The sequence below is a fragment of the Xenopus laevis genome, chromosome 1L (assembly GCF_017654675.1).
Source record: "Xenopus laevis strain J_2021 chromosome 1L, Xenopus_laevis_v10.1, whole genome shotgun sequence".
Lineage (NCBI taxonomy): Eukaryota > Metazoa > Chordata > Amphibia > Anura > Pipidae > Xenopus > Xenopus laevis.
Genome location: NC_054371.1, coordinates 106,487,340 through 106,509,896, shown reverse-complemented (window position 1 = coordinate 106,509,896; position 22,557 = coordinate 106,487,340). Strand labels below are relative to the sequence as shown.

General features: G+C 38.5%; 1 protein-coding gene across 1 annotated transcript; it reads left to right on the top strand.

Annotated features, from left to right (window-relative positions):
* The first annotated feature begins 462 nt into the window (after window positions 1-462).
* Window positions 463-9,128, top strand: eri1.L (exoribonuclease 1 L homeolog). The gene is made up of 7 exons (NM_001096085.1): window positions 463-1,219; window positions 2,354-2,532; window positions 3,254-3,470; window positions 4,184-4,267; window positions 5,413-5,522; window positions 6,690-6,804; window positions 8,653-9,128. The coding sequence occupies exons 1-7, from the start codon at window positions 1,121-1,123 to the stop codon at window positions 8,893-8,895; spliced, it is 1,047 nt and encodes a 348-aa protein (NP_001089554.1). The 5' UTR covers window positions 463-1,120; the 3' UTR covers window positions 8,896-9,128.
* Window positions 9,129-22,557: the final 13,429 nt, after the last annotated feature.

The window sequence follows — 22,557 nt, the reverse complement described above, 5'->3', positions numbered from 1 at the left end:
TTCAACTTTAACTTCCTGTCGTATGCAAATTAGGCAACGCTAGCGCAACTTCGCTTCACTTGGCGCAATTGCACTAGCGCAACTTCCCCGGCATCCTGAATGCAACTTTGGATTTTAGCAAATTAGCATTGTCCTGGCAAATCTACGCCTGGCAAAGTGTGAGCGAAGCCGTCGCTGGCGAATTTTCGGAGGTTTGTGAATTTAAAGGTGAACAACCCCTTTAAGTGCCACTACACTTTACATTGGGATATTTATGTCTTCACTTCTTGATCATTGTACAGTTAATTCACATGTAGGTATGTATTAGGGTATAGGTTGCTATAAAGCGCAATACCCAGGTTTATTCTCGTCCAACAAGTCTAATAAAACTCTTTTGTCATTAGGAGCACGTGTTACCTGATACAGCAGGGCCAATGGCCGCTATAAATCAGACTAATGGAACTGCGTGACGTGTGGGTGGCTTCTGCTTAGTCTTGGGCCCTCCGAGTTACCACACAACAGTATTATGTGTAAACAGCCTCCAATAACCCCCTAATATTAAGGACACACACCTTACAGAGACCAGCAAGTATGTAACAGGTTCGCAGCCGCAAGGGAAGACTGAATAAAATCCTGCCCCAAAGAGAAATCCTAAGGCTAGTCAGCGTAAACAACTACTAAGTTGAGCACTGTAGTAGCGTACGACTCCAGCCAATCCCCGCGTGACCACCATTTGACGAAGGCGCCGAATACGCGCCGAAGGTCACGTGACGGAGACGTTCGTGACGTCACCCACGGCGTCTTATCTACTGGGAAGTAGCAGCTACCAGCGGGACTGCTGTTGAGAATTAGCGAAGAATGCGCGTTTTGGAATAGTGTTTGGATCCGGGTTTGCGAGTGCATAGTGTCCGGTGTCGCAAATTGCATCAGTCTAGAAGTATAGCCCACGTTATTAGAAGTGTATCGTGTATGGTATAGTTACTGGGAAGGGAACTGAGCGTTCCGTATTTGCAGGTGCAATGGTTGTGTAATGACAAGTGTAGTGTTGTGCGCTAAACCGAGCAAAGCTCATCAGGTCCATAAGAAGTGGAATAGCGGAGTCTCACTGGGAAAAGAACCGGAGGAGATATTCTTACAGGAGATGGAGGAGCAGAAAGAAAATCGGCCGCTCGATACAGAGGATTCGGTGGTTGAGGAGGATTTGTGCAAAAAGCTTTCAAGAAACTTGGATCTCGTTGGTGTAAGTGTATATGTGCGCCTGCAATCCCTTCTCTACACTTACTGGCCAAGGATGCAGGAATTCAGATGTTTGCAAATCCCAAAATTACAAGCACTGAATTGAACTAAATCGTATCAACATAGAAGCACAATTGTCACACTCTCTGAATTCTATGGGCATGTTAAAGGGGTGCTTCACTTTGTGTGTTCTAGAATGGCCAATTTCAATTGAGCTTAATTATTTATTTTCTATAGATTATAAATTATTTGCCTTCTGCCCTGTCCAGCTTCCATGTGGGGGACAATCTAAAAAAAAAAAAAAAAAAAGCAATGTAAGGCTAAAAATGTATCATTGCTACTTTTTGTTACTATTTTTTTTAAAATTCAGTCCCTCGCTATTCGCTATTCATATTAGAATCTTATTCAAATAGATGCATGGTTGCTAGAGTAATTTGGACCCTAGCAACCAGATTGTTGAAATTGCAACTTTTAACTAGAACACTTACTTTAAAGGTGTAGTTCACATTTAAAGGGTCAGTAACACCAAAAACGAAAGTGTTTTAAAGTAATGAAAATGTCATGTACCGTTGTCCTGCACTGGTAAAATGTATGTGTTTGCTTCAAAAACACTACTATAGTTCATATAGACAAGCTGCTGTGTAGCAATGTTGGAAATTGAAAAAGGGCTATATGACACAGGATAAATAGTGGATAACAGATAATACCATGTTCTACAGAACTTATTTGCTATCTGCTGTGTAACCTGAGACTTTCTCCTTTGAATAGCTGCCCCCATTGCTACACAGCAGCTTATTTATACAAACAATAGTAGTGTTTTTGAAGCAAACACTGCAGTTTTACTAGTGCAGGGCAACACTGCATTATATTTGTATTACTTTAAAACTATTTAATGTTTTGATGTTACCGTTCCTTTATGTATGTCTGTCATGCCCTGTAACAAATATTGATTTAAAGGTGAATTACCCTTTAAATTACAAGAATATTTAGCATGTCACCATAGAATTAATTTTAAAAAAAAACTAAACACAAAAAATAATTTAGTTCCTAAATAACGGATATAATAATTTTCATCTTAGTTTTAAATGTATTTATCAAGCATGTCATCACTTCTTGTTATATTACATTTTGTTTTCAGGTCAAGCAGAGGTGTCGATTTGATGGTCAGGAGGACAATGGAACTTCTACAGTATCCTCAAATACTAGTGATTTCAGTGATCCAGTTTATAAAGAAATTGCCATTGCTAATGGTTGTGTCAATAGAATGACAAAGGATGAGCTGAAGGCGAAGCTTGTAGAGCACAAACTTGACACTAGGTATAAGTAGTTTTCTTTTCCATATATTTGACAATGCATATATAGGTGTGGTGAATAGCATCTGTAAGGCTAATGTCACACACAGTGATTTCTTTGCTGCCAGAGCAATTGCTAATTCAGCCCCCTACAGCCTACCTTCATATAATGCTTTTCTTATTCTTTATTTACATAATTCTTACCAGTTTGCATTTGAAGTTTTTTTCCCCCATAGTCTTAAAATTAAAAAAAGAATCTTTAATATGCTGGTGATAACAACTTCCTTCCTCTTCTATGCATGCCTTTTTCTCATCTGCACTATCCTACAAAAATGAAACCGATTGTAATCATATTGGCCTGTATATAAATAGTACAAACCGGGTTTAGTAAAATATAAGTGTATCAGTCATTTATCCATAGCTCATAGATGTACAGTAAATTGTCACCCAAAATGTCACTTTAATAAACCTTCAAGCTGGGTTTTCAGGTGTATCTCGCACATGGTTTGGCAATCACCGCTTTAAGGGCGATTGCACATGGAACAATTTTGAGCAGTTCAGTGCACATGATATTTAGTTGCGTGGGAGGTGGCTCAATTCAACCAACCACCTATCATATCAGATATGATCCCAAAACTTACATTTCAATACCACAAAAATGTAATCACTTTTTTTTTTGTAAGCAGTATATAAATATTAATATGGACACCCCATTTGTTTTTGTTTTCTTTTTCCCTCGAAATAAGAGGTGTTAAAGATGTGCTGAGAAAGAGACTGAAGAACTACTACAAGAAGCAGAAATTGACACATGCATTGCATAAGGACTCAAACACAGACTGCTATTATGACTACATCTGTGTCATTGACTTTGAAGCAACCTGTGAAGCGGGTAACTCTCTAGACTACCCCCATGAAATAATAGAGTTCCCTATCGTCTTACTCAATACACATACACTGGAAATAGTAAGTGACTGTTTTGCAACTCAAACTACTTTAAGTAACAGATCCAAAGTCAGCGAAGTTTAGCCCTTCAATGTATCTCCTAGAATCAATAATTCACATTAAGAACCTCCCAAAAAACACTTGCCAGCTGTGAATTTATTTCTTTATACACCCCTATGTACATTAAAGCATCTGTATGTATTTATCTATAGTCACACACACAAATATAAGATCCAAAAGAACATATTTACATTTTAAGTTTGAGCTAGCTAAGGACAAATGTCATTCAGCATATTCACAAACCCATGGGCTTCTTGTTACTTGGTTACCCCATTTAGTGTCTGAAACATTGTAAGACTGGAGTATCTGGGCCCACTGGAAACCTCCCCACAAGTGGCCCCCGCTCTGCATTTCTATCCCCACTGCAGTGAACCACCGGCTTAGACAGTCTGGTGCAGACATTCACATGCCAACAAACTGTTGTCCCTGCAATGGCCAGTCCCTTTTTCCCTGTTCCTCCTAAGAGTTGTTATCCATCAAAATTACAATTCCAGTGTCTTTCATATTGTTGAGTCTCATTACAATATATATAATTCTCTGTATGTGTAATAGGAGATAACTCACACATTTTACCTGCTAAGCTGCACATATTTGCAAGCAGAAGGTGACTATAAAAAAAATATTACGTATTCTGCATATTGTAATAAAACATTTTATGATGTTATGTTTTACAGGAGGATGTTTTTCAGTGCTATGTGAGACCAGAAATCAATCCTCAACTTTCTGAATTTTGTGTCAACCTTACAGGTATAACTCAGGTAAATATTTAGGTGTTTGGAATCTGAAGGCTATGAGATGGAAGTTTTTTTTTTTATGTGCCACAGCAAGTTTATTGAGCAGACAATTTTATAATAGAAATAACTAGGTGAACTTGATAGACACCTGTCACTTGCAACATACATTTTTATGAAATAATAACTTTTGGCTATATAAAATATATTGATCCCTAACTGATTGCATCCCACATAGATACACAAATATCGAATAATTTCACTTTTTTTTTTATTCTCTGAAAGTGAAGAAAGGAATAATTGTCTTCTTTTATATTCTGGAGAAAAAAGACTGCACTTTTAGGAAATGCAGCTTCAAAATCCGTACTAGAGCTAATGTAAAAGATTTTCTTGCAGAAAAACAGAATGGCCTGCAGCATTTCAAGATATAAACATTTCCAAAATGACTAATATACTGTGAACAGTTTAGGGTCAGATGCTAAAAAATAATTAAAAGAATCCAGGTCTTTTAATAATGCTATTTTCAGAAAAATGTGTAGCCAGTGTAAATATACCATAATTAGACTTGGTAGTTTGTGATAAGTCATGCATCTCATGTTGTCTGCACTAATCTAGAAAGAGGTATTGCTTTGTATATTTAACCTTTTCATTGCCAGTCCATTTTTGCACTTCATTTGCAGATTTTTTAACATATTCTGCGCTAAAGGCCAAAAGACCAAAAACATTACATTTGGAGTAAGCTGGCTGCAGGAATTCATATTTTTGAACACATGCTGACTATTTAAAAATAGGAAGTATTTAGCTTTGCTAAAGTTAGCAGTTTTAATACATTGCTGAAAATTGCAGAGGTTTTCTGAATAAGGAATCTTTCTGTAATTTGGATCTCCATGCCTTAAGTCTACTAATAAAAAAATTTAAACATTAAATAAACCCAGTAGATTTTTTTGCCTCCAATAAGGATGAATTATATCTTGGTTTGGATCAAGTACAAGGTACTTTTTTATTATTGCAGAGAAAAGAAAAATCATTTTTACAAATTTTAATTATTTGATTAATAACCACATTGCATTAAAATGAAAAAATAGGACATACAGATTGTCTTGGTTGACAACTTGGAGAAAACTTAGCTGTACTCAGATTTACCTGATTTTCAATACTCCTCTTTCCTACAGGATACTGTTGACAAATCAGACACATTTCCAAATGTTCTTCGTAGTGTTGTGGAATGGATGCGTGAAAAGGAGCTTGGTTCAAAGTACAAATATGCAATACTGACTGATGGGTAAGATTTTTCATAGATCATTGAGGAACTATAAAGTAATAATAGACATACTGGCAGATACAAAGTGATACTTTTGACGTCAATACATTTTAAGGGAACAAGGAAGTTAAACCCAAAGCAAATTTTTAGCATGGGTAGACCGTACCAATGGAAAGGGAAATGAAAAGGAACACAGGCGAGCAAAGTGGATAAATGTATGAAGAAAAGTGATTGGTATGAGAAGGATCCAGAACTGGAAGACTGGAGAGAAGTTGATGGCAAAATGAAAGTGGACAAATGCTACAGAAAATGAAAAGGCCACAGACCGAGAAATAGAAAATATGAAACATGTAAGGGAAGAGAAATAAAATTTAAGGCCCCCCTCCAAGCTCCCTCCTCGCATCTATTATTTTCAGAAGTCTCCCTGTCTGCTGATCTGCAATAAATCTGCAGAGTTCTACTGCGGAATTCAAAGGGGCCATGCTCCCCTGCTTTCTGATGCTCTTCAGCGACCGGGATCTTGAAGGAGCTTGTGCAGTTAAATCTCCTGAATCGGCTTACACATGCCTCCGCAAGATCCGAATTGGCAACTGACAGAAGAGGGTCAGAAGACATTTAAGATGTCGCCTTTGAACTCCACAGAATAGCTCTGTGTGGTGAAGGAAAGGCTAAGGATGGGTAGGGTTTAGTTCTCGTTTAAAACCATAGTAACATTCTCCAAATAGTGTTAAAAATATAAAAACATCTGATAGTTTAAAATACCCATGCACACCCATAAACAATAACAAGCCAAATAGAATGTTTCAAAAAAATAGTGCTGAATAGGATTCAGAGGCCAGAATTAGATCAGTTTACACTTGTGTTGCCGTGTAGTAGCATATATAAAACCCAGTTTCAGTTCTAAATGTCTGTGGGTACAGAGCCTATTGTTCATTTTCTTAGTGATTAAAGGAACAGTAACACCAAAAACAAAGTGCATTAAACACAGTTTTACCAGTGCAGGGCAACAGTTCATTATATTGTTATTCTTTTGAAACATTTTCATTTTTTTGTGTTACAGTTCCTTTAGAGTTCCCAGGCCTCTCCAGTTTTAGGTCACATTTAATACAGAATACAGCTGTTTTATTAAAGGTTGAAACTTTGTCAACACATTTGTAGCTAAATGATAAATTGACTTGTTGATTTTAGGTCCTGGGATATGAGCAAATTTTTAAACATGCAGTGCCGCATTAGTCGCCTTAAATACCCTCGATTTGCAAAGAAGTGGATCAACATTCGCAAGTCTTATGGGAATTTCTACAAGGTTTGTACAAAATTTGTGTGAAATGTTTTCTGAGATTTTTTTTTTCTTTTTCCCTTTAAACAATGTACAGATGCCACAAATTATTCTCCTATTATAATTTTGTTTGTACTAAAGTAAATGTTTAATGAAAAGCAGATAGAAATTTAATTTCAGCTTGTACGACTGCGTTCATATAGGCATAATGCGACTAAAGGGACTAAGGGGAATTTCTTTAAAGGGACACAATGTTTGTCATAATCGATACCAAGTAAAGATGTGACCGGATCCATTTTAATTCTAGCCTGTACACAAAGATGACATAATGCCACGTCTAGCTGATGTATTTAAGAACATTTTAGAATGCAGTGTCTCTACAGTGAAAAACAATAACTGCAGAAATACTAGTGTTTAGATAATATATCGGTGCGTCGATCCTCAAGGGTTACCGCAACCCTGTGTGAATTCATAAATCAGTTGTTAGAGGAGAGCACTCAAAAGCAGTTTCTGCTGTGAAGACCCTAAACATGTGTGTGATATGTAGTCTTTTGAATAAATCTTCACAGCAGAAACTGCTTCTGAGTGCACTGATTTATACATAGTAAGTAAGGTTGAAAAAAGACACGTCCATCGAGTTCAACCTTTTTTATTTATTTATTTTTATTAACTACCTATCTGCCAGTTGATCCAGAGGAAGGCAAAAAACCCATCTGAAGCCTCTCCAATTTGCATCAGAGGGGGAAAAATTCCTTCCTGACTCCAAAATGGCAATCGGACTAGTCCCTGGATCAACTTGTACTATGAGCTATTTCCCATAACCCTGTATTCCCTCACTTGCTAAAAAGCAATCCAACCCCTTCTTAAAATCTAATGTATCAGCCTGTACAACTGATTCAGGGAGAGAATTCCACATCTTCACAGCTCTCACTGTAAAACACCCCTTCCGAATATTTAGGCGGAACCTCTTTTCTTCTAATCGGAATGGGTGACCTCGTGTCAGCTGGAAAGACCTACTGGTAAATAAAGCATTAGAGAGATTATTATATGATCCCCTTATATATTTATACATAGTTATCATATCACCCCTTAAGCGCCTCTTCTCCAACGTGAAAATCCCCAATTTGGCCAGTCTTTCCTCATAGCAAGATTTTCAATACCTTTTACCAGCTTAGTTGCCCTTCTCTGTACCCTCTCTAATACAATAATGTCCTGTTTGAGTGATGGAGACCAAAACTGTATGGCATATTCTAGATGGGGCCTTACAAGTGCTCTATACAGTGGAAGAATGACCCCCCTCCTCCCTTGACTCTATGCCCTTTTAATACAGCTCAAGACCTTATTTGCCCTTGATGCTGCTGACTGGCATTGCTTGCTACAGCCAAGTTTATTATCTACAAGGACTCCAAGGTCCTTTTCCATAATGGATTTGCCTAGTGCAGTCCCATTAAGGGTATAAGTGGCTTGGAAATTTTTACATCCCAGGTGCATGACTTTACATTTATCAACATTGAATCTCATTTGCCACTTAGCTGCCCAGATTGCCAGTTTGTCAAGATCATGTTGCAAGGATGCCACATCCTGGATGGAATTAATTGGGCTGGATAATTTTGTGTCATCTGCAAACACTGATACATTACTTACAACACCCTCCCCTAAGTCATTAATGAACAAGTTAAATAAAAGTGGACCCAATACTGAGCCCTGGGGGACCCCACTTAGAACCTTACTCCAAGTAGAGAATGTCCCATTAACAACCACCCTCTGTACCCGATCCTGTAGCCAGTTTCCTATCCACTTGCAAACGACTTCATGAACTGCAGAAATACTTTGTTGCTTGTACTCTTTCTAAAAAAGGATTTTACTTTTGTCTAGGTACCACGGACTCAGACAAAGCTAACCACCATGCTGGAAAAATTGGGCATGACCTATAATGGACGTCTGCACAGTGGCCTTGATGATTCTAAGAACATTGCTCGCATAGCTGCTCACATGCTTCAAGATGGTTGCGAGCTTCGTGTGAATGAGAGGATGCATGCAGGGCAGTTAATGACTGTGTCCAGCTCTTTGCCATTCGAAGGGGCTCCAGTTCCCCAAAATCCACATTTGAAAAATTAGTATTTTAAATCACTGTAAATACATTGTTTTGAAGAGTTTTAGGAGCACCTTAAAATATCTTTTTAGATCTGTTATTGTATCTGGAGCAAAATAATAAAACTTTATCTTCAGCAGAATGGTTTAAAATGTTTGCTGTAGCACTTTAACATTTGACAAAGCAAAGTTATTGCTTTTTTTAAAAAAAGTGAACTTTTTTTTATTGGTTTAATCAATAAATAAACTGAAAATACCAATCCTTGCTTAACTTCACCTTTAAGAAATGTGTACTTTGACAGAAATATGACCAAAGGGCAGAAGGCTCAAATGTGTAAAAAAAAATATATAAAAAAAAAGTGGGATGATTTAACTGATCGAATTCAAATTTTTGCTAAAAAATTTTTTGTGGTAAAACTCATGAATTCAGATATTTATTAAAGGAGAAGGAAAGTCTTTGTGCACTTGGGGGTGCCAAATGTTAGGCACCCCCAAGTGACTGTATTTACTGGGCCGGTGCTCCTATCAGCAGAAACTGCACTGGCCCGGGGGTTATTCCAGCGAGCACCATGGAGCGATCCTCGGCTTCTTCAAATTTCCCGGGGCAAGCGCAGTCGAGCGAAATAGCTGACTAAAGTTCAGCTTTTCGTTCTACTGTGCATGTGCAGCCGCAGGTAGAAAGAGGAAGACGGAAGAGGATCACTCCGTTGTGCTCACTGGTATAACCCCGGCCGGTGCTGTTTTCTGCTGATAGGAGCACCAACCTGGGGTTTCAGGTAAGTAAATACAATCACTTGGGGGTGCCTAACATTTGGCAGCCCAAGTACACGAAGACTGTCCTTCTCCTTTACGTGCAACAAAAACTTGAATGTAAAATTTTGGCATCTAAAAGTTAATTTTTCCGGTTTGTAGACCCATTGAAAATGATGAGTACAATATGAATTCAGTGCATTTAAGTTTTATATTTACACATGACTTAAATAAATAAGTAAACATTGAATTGTAAGGAAAAAAAACTACAATTCACATTCAAATTTTGATATAGGGTCTAAAGTGTCAGAAGGCCAGTGGTTGCATGCACACTGATAGGCGGATAATCCAGTGCGCACACAAATGGAGTAGATGCTAAATCGGATAACTCCTTCTGAGAAAACCGCATGTGTGCACTAACCTTAATAATTTGAAAAAGTTTTTTACAGCAGAAGTGAAGTGGTTGCAAAAGCAATGGTAAAACTACATGTGCTGTCTGTTAATGCTTACAGCTAAATGCTTAATACAGTAGCTAAAATATCTAGTTCTTTATAGAGAAATTTAGATTTACTCATCACTTCCCTAAGAGTAAGTCCTCTCTCCTAAGCAATACACCACAAGCCTACATGCCCAAAAAGTAAAGACTGTCCATAGCAAATGTCAGATGTACGTGAGGGCTACTATTTAGCAATTAGAACTTCATTTGCAGGTACTCTCTTAAATATCTAGCCAAACTAAAATCAAATTAGCTTTGATTTTTGGAGTACACCCAACAGCTGCTATTCCCTATACATTAATAGGCAAGGACCGTTAATTTAGTCTTTACTCAAGAAAGAGACCGAACCTGTCCTTTTACAGACCATCCCTGTTCAGCTGATTAGACTCCATATTATGGCACATTAACCACAATTGAGATAAACAATTTACCTTCCTTTCCAAACAAAAATAAAACAAAGGTAACAGGGGGCAGTAAGGTTCAGGCCCCTAACTAATTAGCCTAAGTTAACTGCCACCTCCCTCGCCCATTCGTAAAAATGGGGTGTAGGGGCCACATACACCAGTGCCGCCTGAGGCCCTCTGGGCAGGTCGGGAGGGCACACGAATGGGGGGACAAGCACCTGCCACCCAATGCTCTTGATAGCAATACAGGAAGGCAACTGAAATACAGGCAGACAAGGAGTAGCAAACATTGCACCTCAGTGCCTTACCTGATTCAAAAGCTGAAGTTCAGAAGACTCCAGGTCTGAGGTAGTGTGCTGGGGGGAAAAAAGGTCCCATGGACCAAAACCCCTGTCCCTAGGACGCCTTCCGGGCAGGCCTAATGCTTTCCTAGGGGTAAAAGAGAAAAACAAAAATTTGCTTCTAATGATTGAGGCCTTTGTTCAGAGAACAAAGCCAAGAGCATAAGAGAAGGAAAAAAAAAGACGCCGGTAGGTGGGTGTGGTTGGCCTTTTAAAGGCTTGGGGAGGTTCCTTCTAATTGGAGCAGGGAGGAGGGGCTATCCCGTAACGTACTGACATGGAGTACGTCTAGGGAAAAACAATTTACCTTCCTTTCCACTCCACATTTGGGGTACACCAGACTAGACTTTATTTATTTTATTTTTTTGGTTATAACCCAAATGTCTGTGACCTTATTTCTCTACCAGACCTTACCAGTTTTTTGGATCACAATCCTACTGAACAGACACAAATAAGGCCAACCCTTCAGAAACAAACATATCTGAATGAATGAAAGAAACCAATACTAAATAACAAATTAACAGTCTCTTCTATATCCACAGTCTGGGAAGCGCTAATACTACAATAATCATTTCTATTACTTGAGCCATGAAAAAAGCAAACAATTATTTGTGACAGGTCTGTGCTCCTGCATGTGAAAAAAACAACACAACCATCTTCCCCACAGTCCTCCAGGAGCTGGTACAAGCTAGACAGGATTTAGGGTAAAGTCACAAGTGGAGAAAAGCTGCTGTATGTAAATCTGTGCAATATATTTCCTGAAATTGTATTACCATCGTCTAACCTTTGTATAGCAGCAATTAAAACATATTATTCCAGGTGATCCAGCTTAATCACTGGAGAAAGTGTTAATTACATGGATTAACACAGACAAAAATAACGCAAAATTATCCAAATATTCATGCACCAGTTGGTTAAGCTTTTTAACAGCTTGTGGAAGGGAGAATCTATTTTATTGTCCAACTACACTTCATACGAGAATTGTAAAAGGTCCTAGCATATGTAACAGCTATAGGCCAATATCACTTCTTACTTAAATCTTTTTTTTTTTTGTTCAGGTAAGTTTTATTTGAACAGTAGCAGGTACAACAATAGCATCACAAAAGCACAGTTCAGCAGTTTACAATCGTTGTAAATAAAAAAAAAGCATAAAATGGTCCTGTACATTAATAAATCATATCATGGCATACCCATACTTGAGTTTAGACATTTTCCAGAATCCATAGCTACCAGACAGAAAGATGTTGTTTGACTGTACCATTTTTCCTAGCAATCATATGTTCTACTGCCTGAGTTTCCTGAATAGATTTTTCCCATTCAGGGTAGGTAGGTGGGCTCCTATATTTCCAGTGTTGTGCAATAAGCCTACGGGCCTGGAACAACAGTTTAAGCATGATTTTTTTGGCTGGGCGAGTTAGCTGGTTGGGAGGATCATCCCCATAAGGTACCATTTTGGATCCAGCGGGATCTCAAACCCCAACAGTTTAGTAATTCTCTCTTGTATTGCTAGCCAGTATGGTTTTATTTCATGACATGGCCAGAAGGTATGTAATAACGTTCCCTCTTCCTGATTACATCTCAAACACATGGGGGAAATCTCCGGGTTAAGTTTGTGTAGTAAGCCCTATGTATAAAATATAATTGCAATAGTCTGTATTTATATATAGGAGAGATCAATAGAGGGTTTACCTTTCCTGAACATGTTCTGAGCATAGATATAAACATTTTCAAAAACAAACCGTAAGTATTCCCCTAACCCTCCCTTTCTACCCATTTCCCCAACCGTAGGTAGAATATTTCCCATAACCTTAAGTGAGGGGTCTCTCTGGGGTGGCCAAAACAGTAAACTTAAACTGAGCTAAAAGAGAAGCAACTTGAACAGCTCCAAATGGTGCCCTCCCTCCATTGCTTACTTAAATCTTTGAACAAAAATATTGGCAAATAGATTGGCCATTATTGCCCCAACACTAGTCCTTGCTAGAGATCTATAATAGAAGGGACAAACTTTAATGTTGTAGTGCATCTTGGATTTGAGGGACCTTTCCTTACAGCCAATTATATAAGACTTCCGGGTGGAACAGGAAATCTTATGTAAAACAGTAGCATTAATACAATGGGATATTGTAGTGCTGGGTGAGATTCTCCTGAATGGGATTCCTCTTAAAAGTCCTGAACAGGATCTCACCCAGGATTTTTGAGAGAAAAACTATGTCTGGGTGTGTGTGTGTATTGAAGGTTCAAGCAATCATAATAAAAGAAATGTGATCTTTTGAAACAGTAAAAAGTGTGTGTATTATGTATATCTGTATATATTTGTATGTGTATTACGGTTTAGGTAGGTGCCAGAGGTCTCCCAAAGGCACAACAACAAAAGCTGAGGAGTGGGGTATTTTTTTGGTTTAATATATTAACCATTGTACATGATTTAAATGGTAGCATATTTGCTTTCTGTACAGGAGACTGGTATAAATTCAGTCCTGGAAAAACACTAAGTAAAAGCTCTTTGAAAATAGTTGGGTAATTGCTACTTCCATTCAGCAGATGGCCCTGCTGTTTTATTTTTCTATGCTGTTACCGTGGCTGAGAACAATTACAAACAATGTTGAGACTTTTATTATATAGAAAAAATAATGCAAAATGCTGCAAAGAACATTTTTATGGGGTCATTTGAAAACATTCTTTTGATCTTGCTTCCAACTATAAATTCTTAACAGGCAATGGCACATGGGGGTGACTTCTGGTGTTTTGTAGCCTGAGAATTTTAGTAGCTCAGGAAGCTGTGCCCATTTGGTCAAAATTATAAAGTACAATGGCAGTTGCCTGAAATTCACAGAGCTTGGAAATATATCCATCTGTGTTTCCTTTTGAATAGCTGCCTATCCAGCTGCCTAAGCTACTTAAAATGTGTTGGAACCATTGCTCAAATATTGCTTTGGTTACCATGCATACACACATTACTTCAGATTGACCCTGAACATTTTGTCAGAATAAAAATAATACTGTTACCAGAAAATATTGTTTAAATTAGTGTTGTTTTTAGATTATTGGATTTACCAATAGATTGTAACTTAAAGAGGTGGATCTGCTAAACATTTAGGCAGGCAGGAGATTAAAGGGGTGATACACCTTTAAGTTAATTTTCAGTATGTTAGAGAATGGCTAATTCTAAGCAACTTTTCAATTGTTATAGTTTTTTTTAATTATTTGCCTTCTTCTTCTGACACTTTCCAGCTTTCAAGAGGGGGTCATTGATCCCATCTAAAAAACAAATGCTCCATAAGGTTACAAATGTATTATTATTATTATTGCTACTTTTTAGTACTTATCTTTTCTTTTCAAGTCCTCTCCTATATAAAGTCTGGTCTCTTATTCAAATCAATAAGGGTGATTTGGGCCCTAGCAAACAGATTGCTGAACTTGCAAACTGGAGAGCAGCTAAATAAAAAGATAAAAAAATCAAAAATCACAAATAATAACAAATGAAAACCAATAGTAAATTGTTTCAGTCTATACATCATACTAAACAGCCCCTTTAAGGGGAAAGACTGGGAATTCTAAAAAGTAATTACTGACAAGTATATTACCAATAAATTCCTGTACTGTCCCCATCCTTGGCTGGTTTATTACAAGCTAGGCTGATGAAATACTGGCAGGTGTCAAACCAAGCCACAATACATTGGCCAGGAAATAGACATGCTGCTTATAGACTGAGCTCTCCTGAAGTGAAAAAGGAACATCTGTCTGTGTATGACCCTTCTTTTTGTACCATTTAGGAGGCATGTGGAAGGAGGTCTTTGGGACATTAAAAGCCCTGTACTTAACACCTTATTCAGGTAGAGGGCTCCCTTGATCCTGTGAGGTCAAGGTAAAGAGCATAGGTTGCACTTCATGTGGGCACCAGAAAAGGTCCTTAAAGTGCTTATGAGCCCTAAAGACTTGCTTGCCTATTGCCTACCAAACACAATATCATACCCAGTCACAGCATCTCACAGCTTTCGCTTCCCCTCCATCTCCCCACTATGTACACAAATGAGCAGGGCTGTTTCCACAAAAAATAGTGCAGCACTTCCATTTTAAGGCCCTTTGCAACTCCCTTTAGCCATAATTACCCAGATGTGCCAGTAAGATCTCTGCAGAAAAGGGATAATGAACATATTAACCTGAGCTATGCAAGTAAGATCACTGCAGAAAATGGGTAATGAACATATTAAGCCCAGACATGCTAGTAAGATCAATGCAGAAATATACTATGACCACATTAACCTTATACACGCCAGCAAGATCACTGCAGAAATGGATAATGGACAAAATTGTATGCTACAACTCTGTATATCTCCTTGCTCAATTAAAAGAACTTTGACTCACTGTAGGTTAATGTGCTATACGATTATAGGCAGTAGGGAATGCCCTTAATAACTAGCATCTTTTAAACAAATCTTCCTTTAGGACACAATCTCCATACGACGATAATAGGGAGGGTTGGTACTTTTCTACAAAAAAGTATCTTCCTATCTCGTTTATATTTATATAGGTGGAAAACATAAAGGGATTATGTCATGGGAAAGCATTTTGTTTTCAGAATGCATCACAGTGCTGATGTCTATGCACACATATAATAACAATAATAATAATTTCTGTGCATACATATAAGAAGATGCTCAAAAGCTGAAAGTTTTTTTTTGCAAGAGTTCAAGCCAAATAAAGAGAGTTATGGATATGGTCTTTTTCCCTCGTATAATATATTTGTGTCACTTAGCACTGAGCAAGGACACGACCTTGATGGGAAGTATTATTATTATTTTATTATTAACATGTATTTATATAGCGCCAACATATTGCGTAGCACTGTAAAGTAAATGTGATTATACAACTACATCACATGAATTACATATATAGAATATATGGAGTAACAAACATCACAATCAATACAACTACAAAGAGGTGAGGAAGGCCCTATGCATAGGCATACAGTCTAAAGGGAAGGGAGTAATACACAAGGTGTGGGAGTGGGCAAGATCGAAGTAAGTGGGTGAGAAATGTTGTGTTGCGTTTGGTAGTTAAGCAGAGTGAGGGTAGGCTTCTCGAAAGAAGTGCGTTTTCAGAGATTTTTTGAAAGCAGAAAGGTTGGGAGAAAGTCGGACAGACCGTGGGAGAGTGTTCCAGAGGAGGGGTGCAGCCCTTCCAAAGTCTTGAATGCGAGCATGTGAGGAGGTAATGAGAGAAGAGTTGAGTAGCAGGTCAGTAGAGGAGCGTAGTAAGCGAGTGGGTGAGTATATAGAGATGAGTTCAGAGATGTAGGGTGGAGCAGAGTTGTGAATTGCTTTGAAAGTCAGTGTCATTAATTTGAATTTGATTCTGAAAGGTAACGGAAGCCGGTGCAGGGATTCACAGAATGGCGAGGCAGAGGAGGAGCGGTTGCTGAGGTGTATGAGCCTCGCAGCAGTGTTCATTATGGACTGGAGAGGTGACAGTCTCTGGAGGGGGAGGCCAATTAAAAGAGAGTTACAGTAGTCTAGACGCGATATGATAAGAGAGTGAATAAGAATTTTGGCAGCGTCTTGGGTGATAAATGATCGTATTTTGGATGTTCCTTAGGTGGAAGTATCAGCTTAAGTGAACAATACAGACTTTTTATATATAACACAAAAAATCGCTTTATTATAAAATATACAGATTTGCCATGTGCTCGTTACATTGTAATAAGGTACCTCTTTGCTTTCACTGAAATTGGGGTGCTTTGTTTATGGTGGATAACAATTCTTATATAACGTATCCATTTAACTGACTTGACTATGTGGCTGGTGTATCATAAATAGTAACAAAGCAAAGAGAAAGAGGTGCATATATGATGACCAGTCCTAACATATCAATTGTACACAATTATAATAGGGTTAACAGAGAGCCATTGCAATATCCATTATAGGCAGATATGAGGCATAAGCAATGCAGCAGAGCAAGGCTGCATAGTATGATGTTGTCATCAGTGTTAGACTGGGACACCAAGGGCCCACCAGAGAACTTGATAATATGGGCCCACCAGCCAGAGCCCTAAATTGTTTTCTTCTTCATGTTTGAAGATCCATTCAAACGTATAATAATCTTCCTTTTCTGGTTAAACATAAAACCTAGATTATTTTTATTACTAAAACATCCATATATCTACAGTATTTAAAAATCTAGGCTGTGAATCATAAACTGCCTTCCCTGCCTCAATACCTCAGGCACAGCAATTACAGTACTTCTATTCTGCATTTCCTGAATCTCACTTGACTCCACACATTCTGCTCACTCTCTATAATTGTGTAGCCTGTGCATGGGCATGTGCATCAGGTTTTCCTTTTTGGCACATGCACAAGATTTTTGCCTTAATAACAGTGTTCACAAACTTGTGTTTGCCTGCTTGCTGTGATTGTGAATTTCAAGTCTAAAGGGAACAAGATTTAAATAACACTTACATAGTGTGAGTAATGTTTATTTGGCTTGACTAACCCGATTGCCAAGTAGGCACTGTTTTTCAAAACAATTTGCGCTAGGTGCCAGTTCACTGAGAAAATATTTAATTAGGGATGCACCAAATACAGGATTCAGTTCGGGATTCGGCCAGGATTCTGCCTTTTTCAGCAGGAATCCTTCTTGCCGGCCGAACCGAATCCTAATTTGCTTATTCAAATTAGGGACAGAGAGGGAAATCGTGTGACTTTTTGTCACAAAACAAGGAAGTAAGAAATGTTTTCCCCTTTCCACCCCTAATTTGCATATGCAAATTAGATCTGGATTCGGTTCGGTATTCGGCTGAATCCTTCGCAAAGGATTCGGGGGTTCGGGCCGAATCCAAAATTGTGGATTCGGTGCATCCCTATATTTAATGCTTAATGATATCGCAGCATCCAGTGTAGCAGTTTACAAAAAGACACATTTCTCTGTGGGTAGCTGTGCACTGTGTGTTCTGTTTGTTGCATTCTTGCTACTAAAAGTTATGTAAGAGCACAGAGCAATACAGTGGATACAGACAGACTGCAGAGTATAGCACAGACAGTGCAGAACCTCTCTATATAAATTGCTATTGCTCTCCCAATTAAACTGTTCAATATCTCACCCTGGCATAATGAACAGCCTCTCTGGATTATCCTGCTGCTTGTCCGTGGCAATAAATGTGGATTCTATCTTTTCCCCTATCCCATCACAGAATCCCTACCTATCATTCTCTCACTGCCTGTAATAAATAAAAACATAAGCAGAACCAGTAAAAGGTAGAAAAGTTCCCGCTGGGAAAAATTCCAGTATCTCTGCAGGCCAGTCTGACACTAAAAAAGTATGTCTTTATTCAACGGTAAATGTCATTGTGTTCAAGACAAAAATCTGACAACATGAAATGGATGTTTGATAAATTTGTCTCTGTTATTATTATTACATTTTTTAGATACTTGGCTTTCTTAGTCTACCATTAGTGTCCTTCTGCAAACACATTTTACAAATAAACATAACAGGTTGTAGCATAAATTATTAGATATAGGAGTATGCCCAGTTTTGGAATTCCATACTGTGAAACAGCTAACTAAGTTGTTTGCATCAGTGTAATTCTTTAAAAAAATATAATAAAAGGCAATAAGTTTGCCCAGGAGTAGCAATCCATAGCAACCAATCAGCAGGTAATATTTACTGGTCACCTGTAAGCAAACATCTTATTGGTTGTTATAGGTTATTTTTCCTGGGCATATGGGGGTTATTATCTTACAACCATAAGGAAAAATAAAACCTACTTCTGATACAGGTTTGTAAAACAATCTACATTTTTGTGACTTCTATACTTGTAAAAGTTCTGCTTTAATAATTTTAGGGGTTTTCTATTTAGTTAATACAACTGAAGAAGGCTACTGAATTCTTACCTTCTAAAATCATTGGTGCACTCATAGGGCCGCAGTGGCTTGACCATTGAAATCTACTTAAATAAGAAAAACTGGAAAATTCACCAATTGAATGGGACCATCAGCCAACTAGGAGATTCATGACCACATGGTGGTCTGATCAATCATAGATCACTTAAGACACAATTGTTTGTAGCACTACCCTGTCTAAGGGTTTTTGGTGTGGGGACATTTGTTACTAGCAATGGTAAGTAGGAGTTTCTGTAATTCAGCAATAACAGTGCTACAGATCACCTTAACAGTATTCCTACACCTACCCCACCCCAATCTCTCCTTCCCAACCCCCATCTCTCCTTCCCCACATTGATTTGGGGAGCTACAGATCACTGAGAATGTACCATAACAGTATTCCCACATCTACCCTCATTTCTACCCTATCATTTTAATTAGGCACAAAATGAATTGTACATCTGTCCAAGTTCATGTTTTCAAATAGTAGGTCTTTAAGCAGCAATGACCTGATGTTAGCTTATTATAGGATCCAGCAAATTAGGAGACAAGCCAACAAGGGAATTAGCTGCCTCCCATTGATGTCAGTTGCAGTTCCCATGCAAACCACCACATTGACACTGGGTCACGCTAGTTCAGGATTCTATAGCACACAGTGCTTGGGAATGAAGCTATATTTAATTACACCAGCAATGAAGGGTACATGCTGTCCAGGTTCATATGAAGCCAGCCGCAAGGTCAGTGTTGCTCTCCAAGTCAGTCCTTTTGATCATAAAGTCACTCCATAACCTAAATTAGCTTTAGCAAATAGTGCTGCAGTGGCCGACTGACACAGTCATGTGGGCCATAAAATCTCCATTGTGTTTATACAGTATATGTTACAGAGTGACAGGAATATCAGTAATCAGGACTATACTAACAGCTTAAGCAAGTTAGTTTGTTTAAAGGGATTCTGTCATGGGGAAAATAATGCAGTAATAATGCTACTCCAGCAAAACACTGAAATCCATTTTTCAAAAGAGCATATAGATATTTAAATTTGAAATCTGACATGGGGTTTAACATGTTGTTAAATTCCCAGCTGCTCCCAGTCATGTGTCATAAACTTCAGTCACACTTTACTGCTACACTGAAAGTTGGAGTGATATCACCCCCTCCCCCCCAGAAGCTCATCAATAGAAAAATGGGAAGGTAATCATATAACAGCTCCCTGACACCTGCATTGCTAAAATGCTGCCATGTCCCTAACTAGTGGTACATATTATTGGCAGAGGTGGTATTTATGATTATCACACAGGGAACACTCAGCACAGCAAACTGGGAGAAGATTTACTTGTAAATCACTCAGAGATACACAGAGCACAACAGTGTGGAAGACCAAGAACAAAATGGTGGAAACAACAGAGTGCAGTAATACCACAGCATAGATTATTGCAAACATACATTAAAGGAACAGTAACACCTATACTGTATATGCCAATGTTTAAGAAGGATATCTAAATCGCTGGCGGGATGTCACTTGGATCGCTTTGTTTTCCGAAGTTGCCTGAAGTTGTCTCACGAGGAAACTTTGGGCGACTTTGTAATACGAAGCTCTTCAAGTGCCATCTTGCCGGCGATTTAGATTCTAGCCAGTGGGAAATCAATTTGGGGAGATTAGTCCGAAGAAGAGGAGATTTGTCACTGAGCGACTAAATTTCCTCGAATCTCCACATATGTCTCTGCCCAAAGCCTACTTCCACCAGCTTCAGTGCTACACTTTCTCCATATGTTGCTTTTCCCCAGGAACGGTCACAGGCTCCTTGGCACTTTATCAATCTCAGGCACCACAGCCCCCTTGGTCCACTGTCTCTCAATCTCAGACACACTCTATGTCTCAGCTCCACAAGCCCTTTTATTTCTCTCACACACTGGGAACAACCAGAACCCCCAGATATGTTTAGGAAGTATAAACTTCCCTCCCTTCCTGCGTTTGACAACTAAAGCTGCAATCCTCAAACCAGTGCTGTCAGTGGGTGTGCTTTCTTCAGACAAATACAAGAGGTCCGCTGCACTCAACCCATTATCAATATATTTAGGACATTGAGACATTTTGTGCCTTAAGCTACATGTTGTAGCTCCTATTCTTTCCAGCTATAGTAAGGTGACCCCAGTGGTGGCCAATAAAAGGGAAACTATGTTTGGAGTTTTAACCTTGAAAGCAGCAAGTAAGTTGCAGGTAAAAGTCCCTGTGTAAAATGTAAAATGAGGCAATAGAATTCTTAATTAATCAGATGCAAGTTGAGTGCAGGAACTGGCCATACCAGAGACACAGTTGGCCAGCTTAAATATATTGCAATATATGGACAAACAATCCCTGTTTTGTGTAAAGGGAAGGCATTTTTAGTAGCTTAAGGCACAAAATGACTCAATGTCCTAAATATATTGATAATGGATTGAGTACAGAGGACCTCTTGTATTTGTCTATATGTATTTTGTGGTCACAGCCTCATTGCACCCCCCACTTAATGGTTTTAAAGATTAGTGGTGAGCACAACTTTCCCTTGTTTGTGCTTTCTTCAGACCATAGGGAGAGATACATACTGACATAAATACACATGACATATAAGAGGGACGTAATGTACATCTCCTAAATAGTACTTAAAATAATTTATATATGTACTGTGTATGTGTGTATGTATATAAATATATCAGTGATCCCCAACCAGTAGCTAGTGAGCAAAATGTTGCTCTCCAACCCTTGGATGTTGCTCTCAGTGACCTCAAAGCAGGTGCTTATTTTTGAATTCCAGGCTTAGATGCAAGTTTTGGTTGCATAAAAACCTGGTGTTCTGCCAAACAGAGCCTTAATGTAGGTTGACAATCCACATAGGGGCTATCAAATGGCCAATCACAGCACTTATTTAGCACCCCAAGAACATTTTTCATGCTTGCATTGCTCCCCAATGTCTTTTACTTCTGAATGTTGCTCACGGGTTCAAAAGGTTGGGGATCCCTGATATATATATATATATATATATATATATATATATATATATATATATATATATATATATATATATATATATATATATATATATATATATATATATATATATGAGAAAACTAGTTACTGGTGCACACAGCGAAAGGCATTTGTGCCTGTGTGCAAGTTCGAAAAAATACATATATAAAGTTCAACTCAAAGAACCACACCATCCAGGACTTTCAATGTTCATTAAAGAGAAAAATGCATTATCAACGTTTCGGCTCTGTTTCTTGAGCTGTCTTCAGGATAAATTGTGTATACAAACATACAGTGTTTAAATACCTTAAACACCCGCCAAATAATCTGTGACGTGTAACAACTTGTGTGACCCCCTCTGCTGACGTCATTCCACTTCCTTTATCACATAATTAGTGTATATACAACTTCAGACAAATAAAAATAGCATATTAGACCTTTAATGTGACCTCCAGCGGCAACCCCCACCGGAATGTGGTGCAAACAGTGATGTGCAAATCTGTTTAAAAACATCCGTATGCGCTACTCACACCTATCACGGGTGAGTGTAGCCGTCACGGACTTTGCTCTGCAAACCAGTTAAAAAACATCCGTATGTGCCACTCACACCTATCGCGGGTGAGAGTAGCTGTCACGGTCTTAGCTCTACACAACGAGGGAATCGCTCTCACATTTACCTGTTCCGATGTCGCCCCGCCAGCAGGTACAGTAAGATGTATATTAGCGAGCCAACCTGTCAGTGATTGCTGATCCTTCGGTCATCCGGTGCGTCTCGTGCATCCCTGCATCCTCGCTTTTCCAGATGCGCTAATTGAGAGCC